This window comes from Xiphophorus couchianus, chromosome 8 (genome assembly GCF_001444195.1).
Source record: "Xiphophorus couchianus chromosome 8, X_couchianus-1.0, whole genome shotgun sequence".
NCBI classification, from domain to species: Eukaryota; Metazoa; Chordata; class Actinopteri; order Cyprinodontiformes; family Poeciliidae; genus Xiphophorus; species Xiphophorus couchianus.
This window is the reverse complement of record NC_040235.1, coordinates 642,063-661,640: the sequence shown is the minus strand read 5'-3', so window position 1 is coordinate 661,640 and position 19,578 is coordinate 642,063. Positions and strand designations below refer to the sequence as shown.

Genomic DNA, 19,578 nt, shown 5'->3' with positions numbered 1-19,578 from the left:
TGCAGTATCTTCTGCTTCACAGAAACCTGGCTGCACTCGCTTATTCCGGACTACAGCGTGGAGGTCCCTGGATTTTCCTTGGTGCGGGGGGACAGGGACCTTTCCAAGAGTCGGAAGAAGAGGGGCGGCGGGATTGCACTTTATGTGAGTGAGAGGTGGTGTAATCCCGGTCATGTTAATGTGAAGGAACAGATTTGTAGCCCGGACATTGAACTTCTGGCTGTGGGAATGCGGCCGTATTATTTACCGAGGGAGTTTACGTCCACCATTTTGATAGCTGTTTACATTCCCCCATCAGCTGATGCAGCGGTGGCCTGTGACGTCATCAGCTCTACCGCAGCCAAACTCCAGACTCAACACCCGGACGCCTTCATGGTCATCACAGGTGACTTTAACCGTGCCTCATTGGACAAAACTCTACACAACTTCCAGCAGTATGTTGACTGTCCCACCAGGGAAAACAAAATGCTGAATCTCCTGTATGCTAATGCCAAAGATGCATACAGCGCCACAGCCCTGCCCCCCCCTTGGCAGGTCGGACCACATCTTGGTAAGGATGACTCCCAAGTATGTCCCTCTAGTGAGTAGGCAGCCTGTGCGCATCAGGACGATGAGGAGGTGGACACAGGAGGCAGCTGAGGCACTGCAGGACTGCTTTGGGTCGACAGACTGGGATGTGCTCTGTGGGCCTCATGGGGAGGACATCGACAACATGTCTGACTGCAATACTGAATACATCAGATTCTGTGAGGACACTGTCATGCCAGCCCAGACCTTGCGTTGCTTCTCCAACAACAAACCCTGGATTACCAGTGACCTGAAGGCACTTCTAAACAAAAAGAAGATGGCTTTCAGGTCTGGAGATAAGGAGGAGCAGAGGAGAGTCCAGCATGAACTCAGAGAGACACTGACGACATGCAAGGACAACTACAGGAGGAAGCTTGAGTCCAAACTCGAGCAGAACAGTGTGAGAGATGTGTGGAAAGGAATGAAGAACATCGCTGGAATGAAAGGGAAGGACACACAGATGTCTGGGGGCTGGGATAGAGCAAACCAGTTTAACCAGTTTTTCAACAGGTTTAGCTCACCTCCTGCTACTCCCCTACCACCACCATCCCCCCACACATCCACACTGCCCCAAGTTGTTCAATCCACCTACCGGCATTCTCCTGCACACCACCTCTCCTTCAGCCCCCCCCCATCTCCACTGCAGACAACAACACCTACCCCCAGCTAACGGTGACTACAGGCCAGGTTGAGAGACAGTTGGAGCGATTACACCAGGGGGTAAGGCTGCAGGACCTGATGGCATTACACCACGGATCCTGAAGACCTGCTCCATCCAGCTGGCCCCGGTACTGGCACACATGTACAACCTGAGCTTGAGGCTGGAGAGAGTCCCGCTGCGGTGGAAGACATCACATGTGGTTCCTGTTCCCAAGAAGCCAAGGCCATCCGATCCAGAGGACTACAGACCAGTTGCTCTCACATCTCATGTGATGAAGGTCATGGAGAGACTGGTCCTGGCCCAGCTGAGGCCTCAGATGAGGACGTTTCTAGACCCCCTGCAATTTGCCTACCAGCCCCACTTAGGAGTTGACGATGCCGTCATCTTCCTGCTGCAACAAGCACTGTCGCACCTGGATGGTGGAGGAGACACTGTGAGAATCACATTCTTTGATTTCTCCAGTGCCTTCAACACCATCCAGCCTCTGCTGCTGGGTGAGAAGCTGCGGAGGATGGGTGTCAATGACTCAGTGATCTCCTGGGTTACTGACTACTTGACAGGCAGGCCACAGTTTGTCCGTCTGGGCAGTGTCCTGTCTGATGTGGTGGTCAGTGACGTAGGAGCTCCACAGGGAACTGTGCTTTCTCCTTTTCTCTTCACCTTGTACACCACTAATTTCCAGTACAACTCTGAGTCATGTCACCTACAGAGGTTTTCTGATGACTCAGCGGTTGTCGGGTGTATAGGGGATGGAGGGGAGGGGGAGTACAGGACACTGGTGGACAGCTTTGTGGAGTGGTCTGACCAGAATCACCTGAGGCTCAACATTAGTAAGACCAGAGAGATGGTGATTGACTTCAGAAGGAAGAAGATACCTTCACGGCCACTAAAGGTCAAAGGGGAAGTGGTGGAGGAGGTGGAGAATTACAAATACCTGGGAGTTGTAATCGGCAACAGACTGGACTGGGCATCTAACACTGACGCTGTGTGCAGGAAGGGGATGAGCAGACTCTATTTTTTAAGGAAGCTGAGATCCTTCAATGTGTGCAGCAAGATGCTGGAGACCTTTTATCACAGTGTTGTTGCCGGCGCCATCTTCTTTGCTGCTGTGTGTTGGGGAAGCAGCATCAGAGCCAGCGACTCTAATAGACTGGACAAAATCATCAGGAAAGCTGGCTCTGTACTGGGACTAAGGCTGGAGTCCCTGGAAACTGTGGTGGAGAGGAGGACACTGAAGAAGGTTCTGTCTATTATGGACAATAAACAGCAGCCTCTCCACCACATAGTGGACAGACAGCGGAGCACCTTCTCACATAGGCTGCTCCAGCTCTGCTGTCGTAGGGACAGATACAGGAAATCCTTCCTGCCACATGCCATCTCACTGTACAATAAAAGCTAAATCATTGTTCTGCACTAATCAGTCCGATTTTGCACAACTGCACTGTGGCACACTGCTGTACATATATTTACATATACATATCTGCATTTTGAATCCTTGCAAGGACTGCTCTAAGCTGCTTTTTATATTGACAGCATTTTATATTTTTACAATTTATAGCATTTTATATTTTATTTTTTATTTTATTGGGGCCTGCCATGCAAAGCAATGGCAGGAACCTATTACTCTACACCCAACAAAGCGTCTCTTTAATCTTTATTTTTCTTCCGTAACCGTTAATGCGGCTCATACCGCTGCGTGCACACCTACAAATGAGGTATCAAAACGTGCAGAAAATTCACGCCATTGGAGCTATTACTTTTGGTGGGATTTGGGCTTAACGTGGCGACATAATTCGCAAAAAACTACGAAAAAACCCCCATTATAAGTCAATGGGAAAAATCCTAGAAATACCCTATTTTTGAGGATTTTCTGTGTCGTCACGAATTCACGTAGAAATGCCATTCAAATTTCATTTTGTAGATACGTCTGTGATCTCTTCGAAAGTGAAGACAGCTCGTCGATACCAATTACGGTTTGTCCACAATTTGTCTCTAAGCGACCCAAAGTTTTTCATTTTTCCTAAAATTAGAGTGACAGTCAGGGCCATTAGATCTCCGCTAGAGTGAGAAATGAAGAGACTTTTTCACCCCAAAATAATTTTGAAATCGCCATCACGCCCACAAATATCGCACGATTGGTATCAAAATCGGTCCTGACATTGATACGCATGCCTACTCCGGTAAAATGTTTTCGAAATGTATCTAGACCGTACGGTTTTCTGTCACGGTGCTTCAGAGCAAAGTCATGAGACAGGATTTTCTGAGGCTGTCTCAGGCTTTCTCCTATGTATTTGACTAGAATTTCAGATCTGGGCACATAATGTCTTTCTCTCATCGCTGTAAATGCTCTGAGTGAGGTAGAGACATGAATCTCGGGATTATCGCAGAAGACCCATAGGCCTCTCATACGCTCCAAACGCTTTTCGAATATGTATTACGGTTCCCGAACAGGAAGGATTTGTTTCCAATGCTTTTTTTCAGTAAAACTGGCTGGCTCAAAGAGAGTATTCTCTGCCCCAGCCTCTCTCACTAACAGCTCACACTTTGCTGAGAAAATGATTTACCATAGCAACGGAACTCAAGAGCCTATTGGCTGCTGATTAGGACTACAAATACGCATCACTGTAGTTCTAACTGTAGTGGAACCCTCAGTTGAAACAGATCAGGACTGAACTGGCCTTTAGAACTACTTGCTGCTATGGGCTGTATATAACTGATTTAACTCAGTAACTGTTACACATGGGATTAGCTTGGAACTTTAAAATGAAGCATAATAATAATTTCAAAATAAAAGCCTTGAATATTTTTAAATCAGGTAATTGCTCTTTTGAGCATTATATAACTGATTCAACCCAATGACTATTAGACATGGGATTAGTTTGGCCTTTTGAAATGAAGCATACAGAAAATTTCAAAATAAAAGACTTGAATATTTTTACATCATGTAATTGCTCTTTCGAGCATTATATAACTGATTTAATCCATTGAGTGTTATACATGGGATTTGTCTGGCCCTTTGAAATGAAGTTTAACAAAAATTTCAAAATAAAAGCCTTGACAAATTTTACATCATGTAATTGCTCTTTTTGGCTTTTTTTGACTGTTTCATCCAAAGCACTGTTACACATGGTATTAGTTTGGCCCTTTGAAATGAAGCATACTGATAATTTCAAAATAAAAGCCTTGAATATTTTTTAATCAGGTAATTGCTCTTTTGAGCATTATATAACTGATTTAACCCAATGACTGTTATACATGGGATTAGTTTGGACCTTTGAAATGAAGCTTAACAAAAATTTCAAAATAAAAGCCTTTAATATTTTTACATCAACTACTTGTGTTTTGAGCATTATATAACTAATTTAATCCAATGACTATTACACATGGGATTAGTTTGGCCCTTTGAAATGAAGTTTAGCAAAAATTCCAAAATAAAAGCCTTGACAAATTTTAAATCATACTGAATGGTGCACGTCCACCTTACTTAACGTTCTTGTGATTCTCCACATGCTACTGATTACGTTGCAGCGTTCTTTAGCATTGATGCTAATTTCTAGCATGACAACGCCGGGCCCAAACCGACGGGCACGCTTTGGCAGGCCCTGGTTAAATTTCTTCAGAAATTTTCTAGTCTACAACTACTACTCAGTGGTAGTTGTTATTGTGTCTTGTCTCTATGCTGTAACTGCGAAGTAATTTACCTGCTGGGATGAATAAAGTAATTCTATTCTATTCTAATCAGAAGCTCAAGGGAAGCCAGCAGGGATGGCTCCTGAAAAAACAGAATTAGCAAGACTTCACAAATGAGTCAGAAAGATCACAAGAGACTGCAGGGGACTTGGGTTTTACCACGAGGCTCAACACTCAGACAACGAGGAATTGGAAGCCAAGTCCTGATATTCTGTTGATGATCACCGATGATCTGAATATGCACAAAGGCACACCTGTGGATGTCCATCCTCCAGGTACTTTTCCTATTGTACCCTCTGGTGGAAACTTGTAAGAAAGCACTAAACACATGGAGGACACCCCAGGTCCCTGACAGCCCATGTAGTTAATCCACAAATAAAATAAAGTGTAGCATCAATAATGAAACTAACCGTCTGCTGGTAATATAACTCTGTGTGTCATGTTAACTCTCACTATTTTGCAGAATCAACAGTACTGCTGTTTCTATACTTTTGTTTTTTTAGCACTTTTTGTTAAGTATGTTTTGATGCCCTTAAGTCTATTGAGGAGAAATTCACACTTTCAGGCTTGTTTTTTTGTCCCGCTGCCCTGGTGAATCATGTTATCATTGATGAACGCTTTGTCTCTACTCGCATTCATGCTTAATTTAGAGGTGACTTGATCCAGAATCGAGTTACCCAGTGTAAATCTCCTTTTCAGAGACTAAAACCCTGAGTACAACAGAGCTCGGCAGGTTTATTCAGAGTATCAATCTAATACTCAGAACTTGTTTTTCCTGCTTTCTTAAACAGGGCCCTGGAGGTTTGTCTTAGTCAGTCATCAATAGTAATTAAACTTTTGTTACTTGCATTTTCTTAAAAATAAAATTGCATTTTCTATTACTGGCCTTTTAATTTATTAATGAATACAATATATTTTTAATATTCCAGGTGTTTCTGAAGGAATGTATCTTGTTTAGAAAATAATTGTTTAAATGATTAGCTATTTCATATTATTTAGTTAAAAATCCAATGTCTCCAGGTAGTATTAAGTAAATGTATTGCCTTTCAAGAGAGAATTTAGGGTTGTCCCTAATTGTTTACTGTCGTTCTACCTTTTTGTATTTTCTTTTGGTAGTAGGTCTTGTATTGTTATATAATTTCTCAGTTTCAGAAATGTAAGCCAGTCTGACTAAGGTCCAGATTTAACTGCAGTTAGCTTAGTTTGGTCTCTAATCAGCATTTATTTTAAATGACCATATGGCCATGGGGTGTGTCTTTAACACACTGAGAACTTCTTTCCAGGACCATGTTTGTTCAGAATATTATTTATCAAACATCTGAAATTCCTCCTATGTCCAGTCAGGATTTTTAATCTTGTTTACATATTTATCAAGATTATAACTGTTTAGTATTTTTTTGATGATTTTTAGGTCAATCTTCAACATTTTTGGAACTTGCTCTTCCTCATATAGTCTGGTAGAGGAGCCTGATTGTTACCAGGTGCTCCCTCTAGTGGATGACTGTAGGAATGACACAGCCCCACCCAAGGCCCAAAACCATTCCTCCCAACAAATTCTGTCTGCTTCCATCCAAGACAAATACATTGCTTTTGGAGAATGTCAGTTATTAAGTTGTAAAGTACTTTAATAGTTTAAAGGATCAAACAAAATTTAGAAATACTTCATGCTATGACTTGATTAAATATGGCACTACTTCTTGTTATCCATGTGTTTGCTCTTAAACCTCCAAACAAAATATTTAATTTCTTATGATCAGCAGAAACTCAGTGCTCAGAAAGGACCTGTCAGAGCTGGTACAAAGGAGTTTGGTACATCCCACTTCTGAAAGCTTGGGACTATAAAAACCGAGCTTTGATACATTTTATTGTTTTTATGTTCAGTAGTTTTTCATATGTAATGTCTTGTTCTTTATAGGTATGTTTTAGCACCGCCTTGTAGTAACACACTAAAGCCAGTACTTCGATTTATCCTTTATCATCCATTATCTAACACTACAGGCAGGTTCATCAGGACTGCTGGTGCCTACCTCCATCAGTCAGTGGACAAGAGGCCGGGTACACCCCGGAAAGGTCACCAGTCCATCACAGGGCACCACACAGAAAGACAATATAAATAACCATGCACACACATATTCAGGAGAATATAGAGGTCTTTGGACTGTAGCTGTGACTTGAAGAGAACATTCACAGAGAACATGCAAACTGCAGACTGGGACTCCTAGGAGGTGCTACCAACTGCTCCACTGTGCAGCCCAGTTAGATATTCTAAATTATATCTCTAAGACTGTCAGGAAGCTGGAAAAATAAAGCCAATTTCTACATTAAAATTATTACGTGGAGATGGGAGGATTTTATAATTCTTCTTCTGATAACTCTTTCACTTTGTAGTTTGTAAATGTATATCCAGTTTTAAGACATATCTAATATTTTCATCAGGATTTCCTTTGGGTTTGCTCATTCAGGAGATTCCTCAATTATCAACCTTTAATAGCTTTGAAATGGATACCTGAATGTGTGTGTGTGAATGGCTGAATGTGTATAAATAAGTAGCTATATGTATGCAGGGCATTTACTATTTACCTAACCACATTTGACTAAGTCAGTGGTTCCCAAAGTGTGGGGGGCGCACTGAAGTGTGAAATAAACTTCAGTGGAGTTTAAAAACAAAATATGTGTAATCCATAGGGGGTTCCAGAAAATTTTTGGGAACCACTGGACTAAGTGATGATCTAGTAAAGATACATTGAACAGTTTTGTTACAGAGATTTTATTCAAGGACTCCAAAAACCCACAATAAACAAAATGTGAATGAATGAATCAGATCAGCTGGATTGGTGTATGTATGTGTGTGTAGGGGGGCGGGGGGTGTGTCTGTGTGTGAATCACATTTTGGGAGTAATAATGTCCGGTATGAACACCACGTCATTTAGATATGCTTAGTGCTATGCTAGCATATATTTTTAAGCATATCTTGTACATTTGATTAATTTCTGTAATCCAATTAACAGCTTTTACATCAAGGAATGTTATATTAAAAACAATATCAACAAACAAAAAAAAATTACTTATGATTTTAAAAATACTGTATTTTTATCTCAATCTTTAAACTTTACATACAGGCATAGATTTTTAGATTATACTGAACATTAATTTAAAATAATCCCTCCACCACATATTGAAGGCAATGTATTATGAACATTGCTGAACCAATGGGTTAAACTTTTTAATGTTTACAATGAATGTTTTCACAGATTTATTTCTCATCATAAACTACACTTGAGAAAGTTGTTTGTATCTCAGTGCTGCTTTGGTTCCTTCATCCACTTTTCTCTTCAGTTCCTCCAGTTTCTGGACTTTGCTTGTGTCTCCTTTTTCTTTTGTCTTCTCAATCAGGAAGTCCAAGTGGACATTAATAGACACTGAGTCAACTTTGAGAGCAATCTCCTCCAGTCTAATGACATGTTGGTAGGCCTCATCCACAAGTTTGGATTTTTCTTCCAGAAGTTGCTTCATTTGCTTTTCAAGGTTTTCCAGATAACGTGTCTGGTCCTCAAACTTTGTTTTATTTTCACAGTCACGTTTCATCTTCGGTATTCTCTTCTCAACTTTCCTTGTTGTGTTCTTGTATATCCATGTTTGTTTAACATGAACTGATGCAGGACACTTTTTGGAACAAACAGTGCAGTGGCCTCCTCTCATCACCTCACAGAACTCAGGAAACCAGGTCTTGGTGCATCCATCTTTGTGACAGTTTTCCTTACAGACAGGACAGGTCACAGCTCCTTGATAGAAGATTAGCCACTTCTTTCCACCTTTGATAGGTTCTTTAGTAACATAGGGCTCATCAACAAGTATAGTGACCTCTTTTCCCATCTCTTCTTCATGCATCTTGAGTCCTTCTTGAATCTGTTTGATTTCTGTCTCCTTCTGTTCAGTCAGTCTGATTCTGTCCAGCAGGTTTTGGATGCAGGCTGTCAGTCTGATGCGTTCATTCATCACTTCTGTTGTTTTTTTCAGTTTTTGAGGTGAAACTTTTTCAACAAAGGCCGTAAACTCTCGCATTCCTTTCTCTGATATTCTGTCAGGTCTTGTAAAGTACTCTGCTTCATCTGTGCGATCTTCATTCTGCTGGTTGTTGAACAAGAAATAAACTGGTTGATTGTTTACATTTTTTGCACATCTGAGGTTTGCAGCTTCAAGAGCTTGAAGAGCATTTTTAGGTGTTCTTCCATTTGAGTGAGTGATGAGAGCCACAATGTTTTTCTCCATGTCTTTTCCAAACAGAGACATCACCGAATCAAAGATGTACATCAATCTGTCACTTAGTCTGTTATCAGTTGCCTTCATCACCAGACCTACTGCATGAACTATGTGAAAACCGTTTTCTGTCTCAAACAATTTACGCATCCTGCCAGTGACTATGTCATCTTGTTTGATTCCTTTGGTGCTTCCATATCCAGGAGTATCAATGATGGTGATTGAATAGGGCAGAATTTTACCTTCACAACTACAGATCTCATATATGATCACATCTGGTGTTTCACCTTCTTGCCTATCTACGATCTGAAACCAGACCCCATCCTCAAACTGAACTCCCATTACATGGTTGAAAATAGCATTGACCAAAGAGGATTTTCCTGACCCTGTTTCACCAACAAGTAAGATGGTTTTATTATTCTGCTTAGTGTCTTTTGTACCAAAAGTCACTTTGGACAGATCTCCAAGCTTCTCCGTTTCTGTTTTCAGTTGATAGATCTTTGGATGTCCTGAGGAGAGCTGAACAGATTTGGAGATCAGTATTGACAAAGAGTGATTCTTGGTCCTGTAAAAAAAAGAGCACAAACTTGCTCAAAGAACCTTTAACGTTTTGTACATGTTTCCTTAGTGAACTAAATGTCTGAAGTCTAAACAAAAGAACTAACAACACAATAACTAACTTACGCTTCTGATATGGCAAAGTAGATTATAAAGAAATTTAATTTAGAGGAAGGTATTATTGCATACAGGATTTGAGACAAAACCCCTCCTATGAAAGTATTCTCCAGAGTAGAATTTAGTTTGGGCCTAAATAAATCCAACCCAGCCCAGCCATAGCCCACTGACATTGTGTCAGAGCTCGATTAACACACTTGATCCAGACCTCTGACTTTGCACTCTACTTGCCTATTAATATAACTTCCCCTATTGTTAGCACTTGTTTAGCGTCAAGCATATAATTTTGTCTTGACCACATCCAAATTTCTGGTCGGTCTCAAACTTTATATCACTCTCTAAACTACTCCAGAAAGACATTTAATCTAACATGGCCATTGCCTTCCTACTGACCCAATCCGCATGCAGAATTACAAGTTGTGAACAATGATGTTGATTTTCTGCAATGCTTTAGAATTGCATGTAGTTTTAGCAATAGCAGTGGAGGAAGTGAAGGCAGCCATTCAGGCCATATTGGACACACTTTCAAATATTGAATCAACATTACATATGCCTAGTTTGGATCTCTTAGCAATTCGTGTCTTAGTGTCGAACTGGGTACAATTTAAAACTTCAACAGAGTCAATGTCTCCAGGAAGCAATAATCTCTCAGTAGCTGAGAGCCCAGAGCTTCTGAACGAAGGAATGCATTGAAAAAGGGACTGTTTTTCTTTTACCAGGCTATGTTTAACCATAAAATTATTTAAATATTGTTCTTGACCATTTCCTTTGCTAATAAAATAGATTGTTCCAAATAATCTAAAAAATATTATTTCTATTTTTTTCTCTTCTAGGATTTGAAAACAATTATTGCAGTTTAATGACGCTTGTGTCCACATATGCACTATTTGGAGCATGACGTCCAGCTGGCAATTTTCTCAGGATTAAAGCATATTATATCAGATAAAGCTACAAAGAGACTTGAATATTTGATACTTAATTTAAACCTTCATGATGACAATTTACTTTTTAATGTTTCTGCTTTGTTTTTTTTTTCTTCTGTTTGAGTTTAATTGTTAATTCTGCGTATTCTGGTAATATTTATTAAACTAAAGTGATGAATAATGGAATTGGTTTATTTGTAGCGAACACTGAAAACTCTTACAAGCTGACTAGCTTCAGCCTACACCTTTTCAAACTAAACAACCCTTAAATTATTTCTGTTTATTTTGAATCTTATTGACTGGAGTTGGTGTTGATTTACTGGAACAACTATCATTTCATGTGTGTTTTAGATCTAATAAACTATCTTAAATATCCTGGTAAATATAGCATTTGCTTTGAAATAGTGAGGGGCGTGCCGTGGTGGCGCAGGGGGTTAGCACGCCCCACGTTTGGAGGCCTTAGTCCTCGACGCGGATGTCGCGGGTTCGACTCCCGGTCCCGACGACCTTTTGCCCCCCTCTCCTCACCCTCCTTCCTGTCTGCCTACTGTGGAAAAAATACGAGCCGCTAGCGCCGCAAAAACTCTTCGGAGAAAAAAAGGAAAAAAAAAAGAAATAGTGTAACAGTAAGAAACCAATACAATCAATCTAGTACAGATTCCTTTATTCCCAGTCAAAGAAAAAATATTTTTCACAAATTCATTTTAAATATTCTGTTAACAAGCCAAAGGTGTTCATAGTACAAACAAGAAAATTGAATACAACATTTATAAATGCAAGCAACAAGTAATTCCACACATTACCACTTTAGGTGTTTCCTGCTGTGCTAAAAACAAAGATGTCCTGACATAACCACTGTCCTCTTAATAGATTTGGTTTTCATATTGTTACATGAAAGTAATCACAAAAATAAATATATGAAACAAGTACCTATGTCAGACATCACTACAGGCATCACTTTTAAAAGCTTTTTAATGAGTTCTGATCTGCCTCATCTGATCAGACCCAGTGTAGTACTAATACTTTTACTAAGCTAGACAGTTTTACAGTTTCAATGCAATCAACAGTTCTCTACTGCTACAAATAAGACACAGCAAATATATATTATCTAATCTTGAGATTCTTACTTTTCAATCACATCAAAACCAGTTTTGTTTTTACTATATTGCAGAAAGTTGAAGCTTGAATTATACTACTTCAGCTGCAGGATTACCTAATAATACCACCATGCCATCACTTTACGACACTGTAACACCTTTGTGTCTGGATTCCCTTCAGGAGCACATCTCTATAGCCGGCAGGAAACTGCATTCTCTACAAATCGTGCAGGCAGAAGATGTCAGCTTGAGATAGAATAATGCTGTCAGACTGCTGACAATATTTATGCAATCAAGTGATATTGTACCATGTTAGTTGACAAATAAAGCTGAACATTAACCCTAAGCCAACAGAGACCAGAAAACCATCATGGAGTCAAAGTGACATTGAAAGTGAAACAATTAAAAATAGCTCTTGTGCACTCTTTGAGTTATGGAGTCAAATATGGATGTTTAGAGCTTTATTTTGATTGATTTTAAATGTTTTCACTGTTCTGTTCTATCACTTTGAGATACTTAATAGTAATATTAATATGCTTTCTTTAAATAAGTTATTATTATCTTCTTCATTATTGTCATAATTGTTATTACTGCTATCCCTTCAACTGCATGTCTTTCAAGTTAATGTTTCTTTTATGGCCTTTCTGCACTAAGACACTCCATGATGAGAGGCAGTGACACAGAAAATCCTCATTTAAATAGGATGGTCTGCACTACTTCTGCACCTGCAGTCAACTGGGCACAGTATCTTTGTAGATAGTGTGCAGCACACCCACTGACTGCATATGCTGTTTTTGCTCTTATAATTTAGCACTCCTTATTTGGGATCTTTTAAGCCCAGACCCTTTAAAAGATACCTGAGCTAATGTATCTGCTGCCACATTGTGCTAATAATTAAGACCTAGCATACATTTGGATTGGTATAATTTTGGTTTTAGTGAACCAACATTGTTCTCCTAACTTATTTGGACATTATTGACAAATAGACAAATACAACAAACATTCCATTGTAAAAGCTTGATCATCTATGGTGTTTATTATCACTTGTGGTCAAATGATTCTCATGAGTATCATTGCCACCAATTTTATTTTTATACATTTTAAAATAATCTTGATGTTTTTCACTTCAGATGAAAATTTACCAAATACAGCTACTACAGCCTTCATATTTAGTTTGAGTTCAGGGATGTGAATGGCTGTGGAGGAAGCTGGACTGTCTCATGTTCATTGCATTGTATCTGTTATTTTACCCCACACATACTGCAGTGCTAATTTAGTTCCTTCATCCTGTCTGCTCTTCATCTCCTCCAGTTTCTGCACCTTTGCTCCATCTCCCTTTTCTTTCAGCTTCTCAATCAGAAAGTCCAAGTACAAAAACGTAGAAACTGAATCAACCTTCAGGGCGATCTGCTCCAGTTGAACAACGTGTCTGAAGGCTTCATCAACAAGTTGGGACTTCTCTGTTGAAAGTTCCTTCATGTCCTTTTCCATATGTTTTAAAAGGCTTAACTTCTTCTCGCAATCTGCCTTGTTCTTCATATACTTCTCTTCCATAGCTTTCAGAGTCCACTGAACTCTCCTGGTCTTGTTGACATATCTCCAGGCCTCTCTTACATGAGCCGATGCGGGACATTTCCCAGTGCAGACAGTGCAGCGGCCTTTCTTCATGACCTCGCAGTGTTGTGGACTCGGAACAAGTGTACATCCAGGATAGTGACAGTTTTCCTCACAGACTGTGCAGCACATAGCTTTTTCAAAAAAACTAAGCCTCATCAACTTTTTACCTTTAGTAGGTTCCTTTGCCTTGTAGACTTCTGTAATTTCCACTGTGAAGTTTTCATTCCTACTCATCTCCTCTGAATGTTTCTTTAGAGCCTCTTGGATTTTATTAATTTCCATCTCTTTCTGTTCAGTCAGTTGGATTCTGGCCTGGAGGTTTTGGATAGAGGCCATCAGGCTGATGCGCTCATTCAAAACTTGAGCAGTTGTCATCACTCTTGTAGGTGCAGTTTTTTCCAGGAATTCTGTGAGTGCTCTCATTCCTTTGTCTGAAATTTTTTCTGCTATTTGCAGGAATTCTGTGTCTTCTTCTTCTGTTCGGTCTTCATTCTGGCAGTTATCAAACAGAAAGTAAACAGGCTGGTTCTTTTCATTTTTGGCACATTTAATTTTTGTCTTTTCAAGGGCTTCAATGACATTTCTGGGTCTCTGTCCATCTGAGTGAGTGAGAAGAGCAACAATGTTGTTCTCTAGGTTTCTTCCAAAAAGAGACATCACTGAGTTCAGGACATACGATAATCTGTCATTAACACGATTATCTGTAGCCTTCATCACCAAACCCACTGCATGAATCTCATGAACTCCATCTTCTGATCGAAACAAGTCAAACAATCTGTGACTAACAATTGTGTCATAGTCAATCCCTCTGGTGTCTCCAAATCCAGGAGTATCGATGATGGTCAGGGAGAACGGCATAGTTTTACCTTCAAAACCAAAAATCTCGTACATGATCACGTCTGATGTCTGACTGTCAGACTGATTCCTCCCGTCCTCCTCTACAATCTGAAACCAGATTTTATCCTCCCACTTGACTCCCATGGTGTAGTTGACCATAGTGTTGATCAGGGTTGATTTTCCAGCCCCTGATTCTCCAACAAGTAAGATGGTTTTGTTTATCTTGCTGATGTTTTTTTTACCCAAGGTTACTTTTGTCACAGGTCCAATCTCCTCCTTTTTTAGCTTTAGCTGGTAGATAGCAGGAAATCCTTGTTGGATCAGAAGACTTTTAGAGATGACCTCCTTGTATTTGGTGGAGAAATTCCTGTAGAAAAAATTCATAATTTACCCTTTGAAGATATAAGATGTGTAGATAATAGGCCCAAAATTATTCATACCCCTGGCAGATTTAATCTTTTAATTTGACCATCAGATTTTTTCTGAAAGGAAGTCATAATGTCCTGAAATGGTTAAGTCAGAGTCATGACCTGAATATGTAGTGAGGTAAAGTTTGGTGTGGTGGCAATGAGGCCCTCTGTGCTGAAAGACTTGAAACTCAACACAAAGATAAACCACCACAAGGGCCAAGATGCAGAGAGTTGCTCAACTGTTGGAAGAATGGTTTTACTGCTGTAATGCCAATAATTTTTCCATATATTATTATGGATACCTTTTTCAATGCATTTCTTTCAATGGAGGATAAATAAAAATAGACAATTTTTTTCCAAAATTTACACTGGTTTTCAACTTTTGTTTATGAGAACCTTGTCTCATTTTCTCTGAAAAACAAAGTTCTTGGTTGAATGAAAGTAATATTGAATCTAAAACTGCTAATGGTGTGAATGACTTTGGGCTTAATGGTAATCTTAGAAATATTTATGGTTGGTGCAGATTTTGTTTGAGAGGACATTGAGTACCTTATGTAAACCTGGCTCTTTTTCAGTTGAAGCATATGTTACTTATACATTTGATGATTAACTTGATACTAAATATACTAAGTCACTAGTTGACAAAATTTTTTGCTATAAAATATTTTATAATTTATGGTCGTATTTGTAAAGTAGAAGCCATGAAAACACAGAACAGATGCCATTTATTAAAATTGGTATAGATCAGATTACTATGTGAAAGTGACTCACCAAACTAAGACAAACACTTTCCCACTTCTAAAAGTATTAACTGCATTTATGATATCCACTGCCAGCATCAGTTCCTGTGCACTGGAAAGAGCTTTCTTTAACCTTCAGTTCCTTCTCCAATTTTAATGTCACTATGTCTTAGCATGTAGCTGAGACGTTGTGAGTATAGTAGTGTGTCAACAGCAGCATTGGCTGTATGAGGCAAAACACTCAATGGCTGTGTAGCACTTCAAGAGGCATGGGCTTGTAGTTAATCTCAATCTTAACCCTGAACAATTTCTGTTTTCTATCACACTGGTGACAAGCAGAAGTAAAGATGATTCCTCTGATGGCATATTTTGCACTGATGGTTTCATTTTAAAGCTTCTTGGAGGTTTGCATACGGTACCCCAAGATCTACGGTCCACAAAGTGTTAGATGCCACCCTAGTCCAACACACATGAATCAAATGAATCGCTCATTTCCAGGCATTTCCCAATGTTGATGGCATACTGAAGAGGGGTTTCAATCATTTCATTCAACTGTGTTGTAGCCGGGATGCATCTAAAACCTGCAGGACATTACCCCTTGAGGACTAGAGTTGGAGACGTGTTATGTAGGATATAGGAGGACTTCACTACTTTGGTATTAGAAAGTTTATTTTAGTAATAAAACTATTTACTCAAGTTTGTCAAGAAAAGAAAAGTTCATTTTGGTGAGCGCATGTATACTTGTGTTGCACTCAAGTGCGTATCAAGAATATAAAGATTTTACACATTTTTCTGGGTATAATTGATTTCAGCTGTCAAACAGACACTGGTTACTCAGGTAACTTATTTAGTCCTAGAGCACAAATAAGAGAACAAACTAAAGGCCTTCACATACTCAGGCATACTGTGTGCATTCTATGAACTTCGCGGACTCCGAGCATACTGTCCATGGACGGTTGGGTCTTCATACTCAAGCGTACTGATTACCTAAAATTCTCTCGTGACAAATCCCTTTATTTCATACAATTCTAGTGAGAACTAGCGAGTTTGATAAGCTATTAGGGCGCCTAGTTCTGTTTCTTCTCCATCTGGGAAGCCTGAACACACCAGTCAGTGCGGGACAGAGAATTACAGTCACATGTCATCCTGCAAAGACGGTGAACTGCTACCCAGAGCAGCGCAGCATCCTACTGCAGATCGGGGCAGAGGAGCAGCAGGCGGCTGCGCTGAATTTAGCTGTAATCCAACGGGATCCCTTCATAATAAACCTGGTTTATTATGTGCCAAGAGCACAATTGTGGTCGGCATTATAGTTTGTGCAGCAATCCAAAATGAGCTTTCCCACTCATCCTTTCATTGCCATTGTTCAGAAAAAAAAGATCAGACTCAACATATTGGACCATCTCTGCTCCGCTGCTGATGAAGAAGTCTGGGATGATGTCCTGTTTTTTGTTCTTATAGTTCTGCATAATACACCATGTCAATATTTGCATGTATATTGCTAATATAGCCTGTTACTGTGAAGCATAGTTGCTTACGTTTCTATTACGTCACCGCGACAACTCTATATCAACTTTTATCGTGTTGATGTCAACTTTAAGACAATCATGTAACCCCTATTCTCAAATTTATCATCCCGGTGTCACATGAAAACCAGTTTGATGTGAACACTGTTTCCACGGATATGCGGTCATAAAAATGTATCCTTGCGCGGACATGTCCGGCGGACAGAAGTACGCCACAGTATGTGGGGGCCTTAAGATGTCTGCTTGGAAAAGATATTCAGATCAAGTATTGTGATGTCATCAGACTTCCAGGTAAATGGCACCAAGGAGGATGCTTCTTTAAAGCAGGACAAAAAATGACGATGCTCACGTCTTGGAGCAAAAGGCAGTTCAGTCAAGACTCTGATCTTTGAACTAGCCTGTTTTTTCAAGTTTGTTTATAAATTTGTAGATTTGAAACTACTTTATAGACGGTAATGTTACATTGCTATATTTTTTACTGCTATTTTCAGTTGGTTAGAGAAACCTGTAGATTCTTAAACGTTATTGCACATCTGCGTTACTCAGCATATGGCTGTTTGACAAAGATGATTTGTCTTGGCTAATGTAACAAAGATATTTTAAACAATGTCAACTTTGCATTAAGCGTATCATTATTTACTGTCGGATATTTAATGAAAACACTCAAAAATATCCATGAAGACTCCTTCATGTTTATGACAGCGTCATGTCAGTCTTATGTACACTGCTTCAGATAAAGTGTTAGCGATTTGCCAAAGAAGAATGGGCTGGGATTCCTCAGGAGAGGCAGTAAAGACTTGATACAAACTACAATAAAGGACAGCTTGCTCTTACCCAGAAAAAAAGATACACAATTGACTGTTAGCATCAGAGGGGCGATCATTTTGACTCTGGTAGTTATGCAAGCATCCAAAATAAAACTGTTTGGAAAAGTGGTATTGAAAAGTCGATGACCTGTTTAAGATCAAAACTTAAACAGAAAAACTTTAAATTTCATGGAGGAGGGTAATAATCTTGACTTGACTACAGACACACACATGCACCCCCCCATACACACACATATATATATATATATATATATATATATATATATATATTGCCCTGCGACAGACTGGCGACCTGTCCGGGGTGTACCCCGCCTCTCGCCCGGAACGTAGCTGGAGATAGGCACCAGTAACCCTCCCGACCCCATTAGGGGACGAGGGTGAACAGAAAATGGATGGATGGATGGATATATATATATATATATATATATATATATGTATGAAAAGTGCTATTTAAATACAATTTTAAATGTACATTACAAAGTCCTAATGTTTGAATTTTAACAAAATAAGCATTTGTTTTATGTGATACTCTGTGACTTCAACAGGCTTTTATTGTGGAAAAATCCATGAGTGATGGTTGTTTGTGCCATCTTGTGGTGACACTGTGCAATTACACAAAACAATTGAAATGAGCCCACGCCTGGACAGAAGGGGAGCTGTGTTCATCTGCAGCTTGACTCAGGGCTGCAGTTTTTCATAAGTCAGTTTCCTCTCTTGCTCTGGGCAGGGAACAGGAGAATCCAGTTTATTTACTTTGAATCAACATTATTAGCTTTTTCTTCTTTTGGTTTGTTATTTTGTTTGTATTTCCTTTTAATTCCTGTAAAGCACTTTGTATTGCCTTGTTGCTGAAAATGTGCTATGTAAATAAAACTACCTTTACCTTTACATGTACGTCCTGCACTTTATTAGTAATGAGATCATCAAAGTGAGCACCGTAATTACCGCGAACCTGAGAAGCAGAGCCGATGAGTGCAACAGCTGATGGTCTGTCTTAGTTTAGTAGCCAATCATTTGGGTTACGGGAAAACTACCCAGCACTGTTTCACAAGATTTATTTATCCATGTTTTCATCTTTGTGCTTTTTGTTATCTTTGGTTAAAACGTTCTGTGAACAATTTCTAACATCAGCTGAAAGATGTTTATCTGAAAGGATCTGTGCTTTGAATAAGAGCTTCTGTCACAAAATCATTAAAGTTAATGTTCCACAGCAAACGAAAAATCTCTTATCACATGTTAAAATGTCTACTAGTAATTTTGTCAGACATTACTCGACATTACTTTGATTTGCTTTCAGATGTTAAGAGCAAATAAGTTACTCACGATCTTTCCATTGTGCGGACGTTGTTCACAGCGGCGATGTTGAAACACGACTCAGTGTCTAAGAAGAAAAATCAGAAAGATGTAGCTGCTGTTTTCATTCATTTCTACTGCAATTGCAAAATATTAGACATTTATTGATATCTGTCACTGTGACATTAATAAAATACCATTTTGATACAAATGTGTTTACTAGTAAATACAGGAGTTCTTTATTAAACTCTCATTTAAAATTGTTAAATTACAAATGATGAAAAAGCAAATTAGTAGCCTCAAAATGTCCTAGTTTTTCTGAATCATGCTATTTGTGTGAATATTCTGTTGTTTCTTATGCCATTTAGCTAAACTAATCCTAATTAAAATCTGAGCCTACCTGTGTGTAAATTACCCAGAGTCCTTGTGAAGCTCAGGGAGGGTGAGACGCCAGATCT

General features: G+C 39.3%; 2 protein-coding genes across 3 annotated transcripts; both read right to left on the bottom strand.

Annotated features, from left to right (window-relative positions):
- Positions 1–7,847: 7,847 nt before the first annotated feature.
- Positions 7,848–14,653, bottom strand: LOC114149573 (uncharacterized). Its single transcript, XM_028025566.1, has 2 exons — positions 14,567–14,653; positions 7,848–9,740 (listed from the first exon to the last, which is right to left on the bottom strand). Exon 2 carries the CDS (start codon positions 9,515–9,517, stop codon positions 8,189–8,191), a length of 1,329 nt encoding a protein of 442 aa, XP_027881367.1. The 5' UTR covers positions 9,518–9,740; positions 14,567–14,653; the 3' UTR covers positions 7,848–8,188.
- Positions 11,417–19,578, bottom strand: LOC114149572 (septin-2-like). Of its 2 annotated transcripts, none has more exons than XM_028025564.1 (3): positions 19,521–19,578; positions 19,151–19,208; positions 11,417–14,691 (listed from the first exon to the last, which is right to left on the bottom strand). In XM_028025564.1, exons 2-3 carry the CDS (start codon positions 19,159–19,161, stop codon positions 13,095–13,097), a joined length of 1,608 nt encoding a protein of 535 aa, XP_027881365.1. In that variant the 5' UTR covers positions 19,162–19,208; positions 19,521–19,578; the 3' UTR covers positions 11,417–13,094. The 2 variants fall into 2 exon arrangements, with proteins under 2 accessions (XP_027881365.1, XP_027881366.1); XM_028025565.1 differs by having other exon boundaries at positions 19,536–19,571.

Coding starts and splice junctions, on each gene's coding strand:
- LOC114149573 (XM_028025566.1), bottom strand. CDS start 9,517: ATGGGAGTTCAGTTTGAGGATGGGGTCTGGTTTCAGATCGTAGATAGG.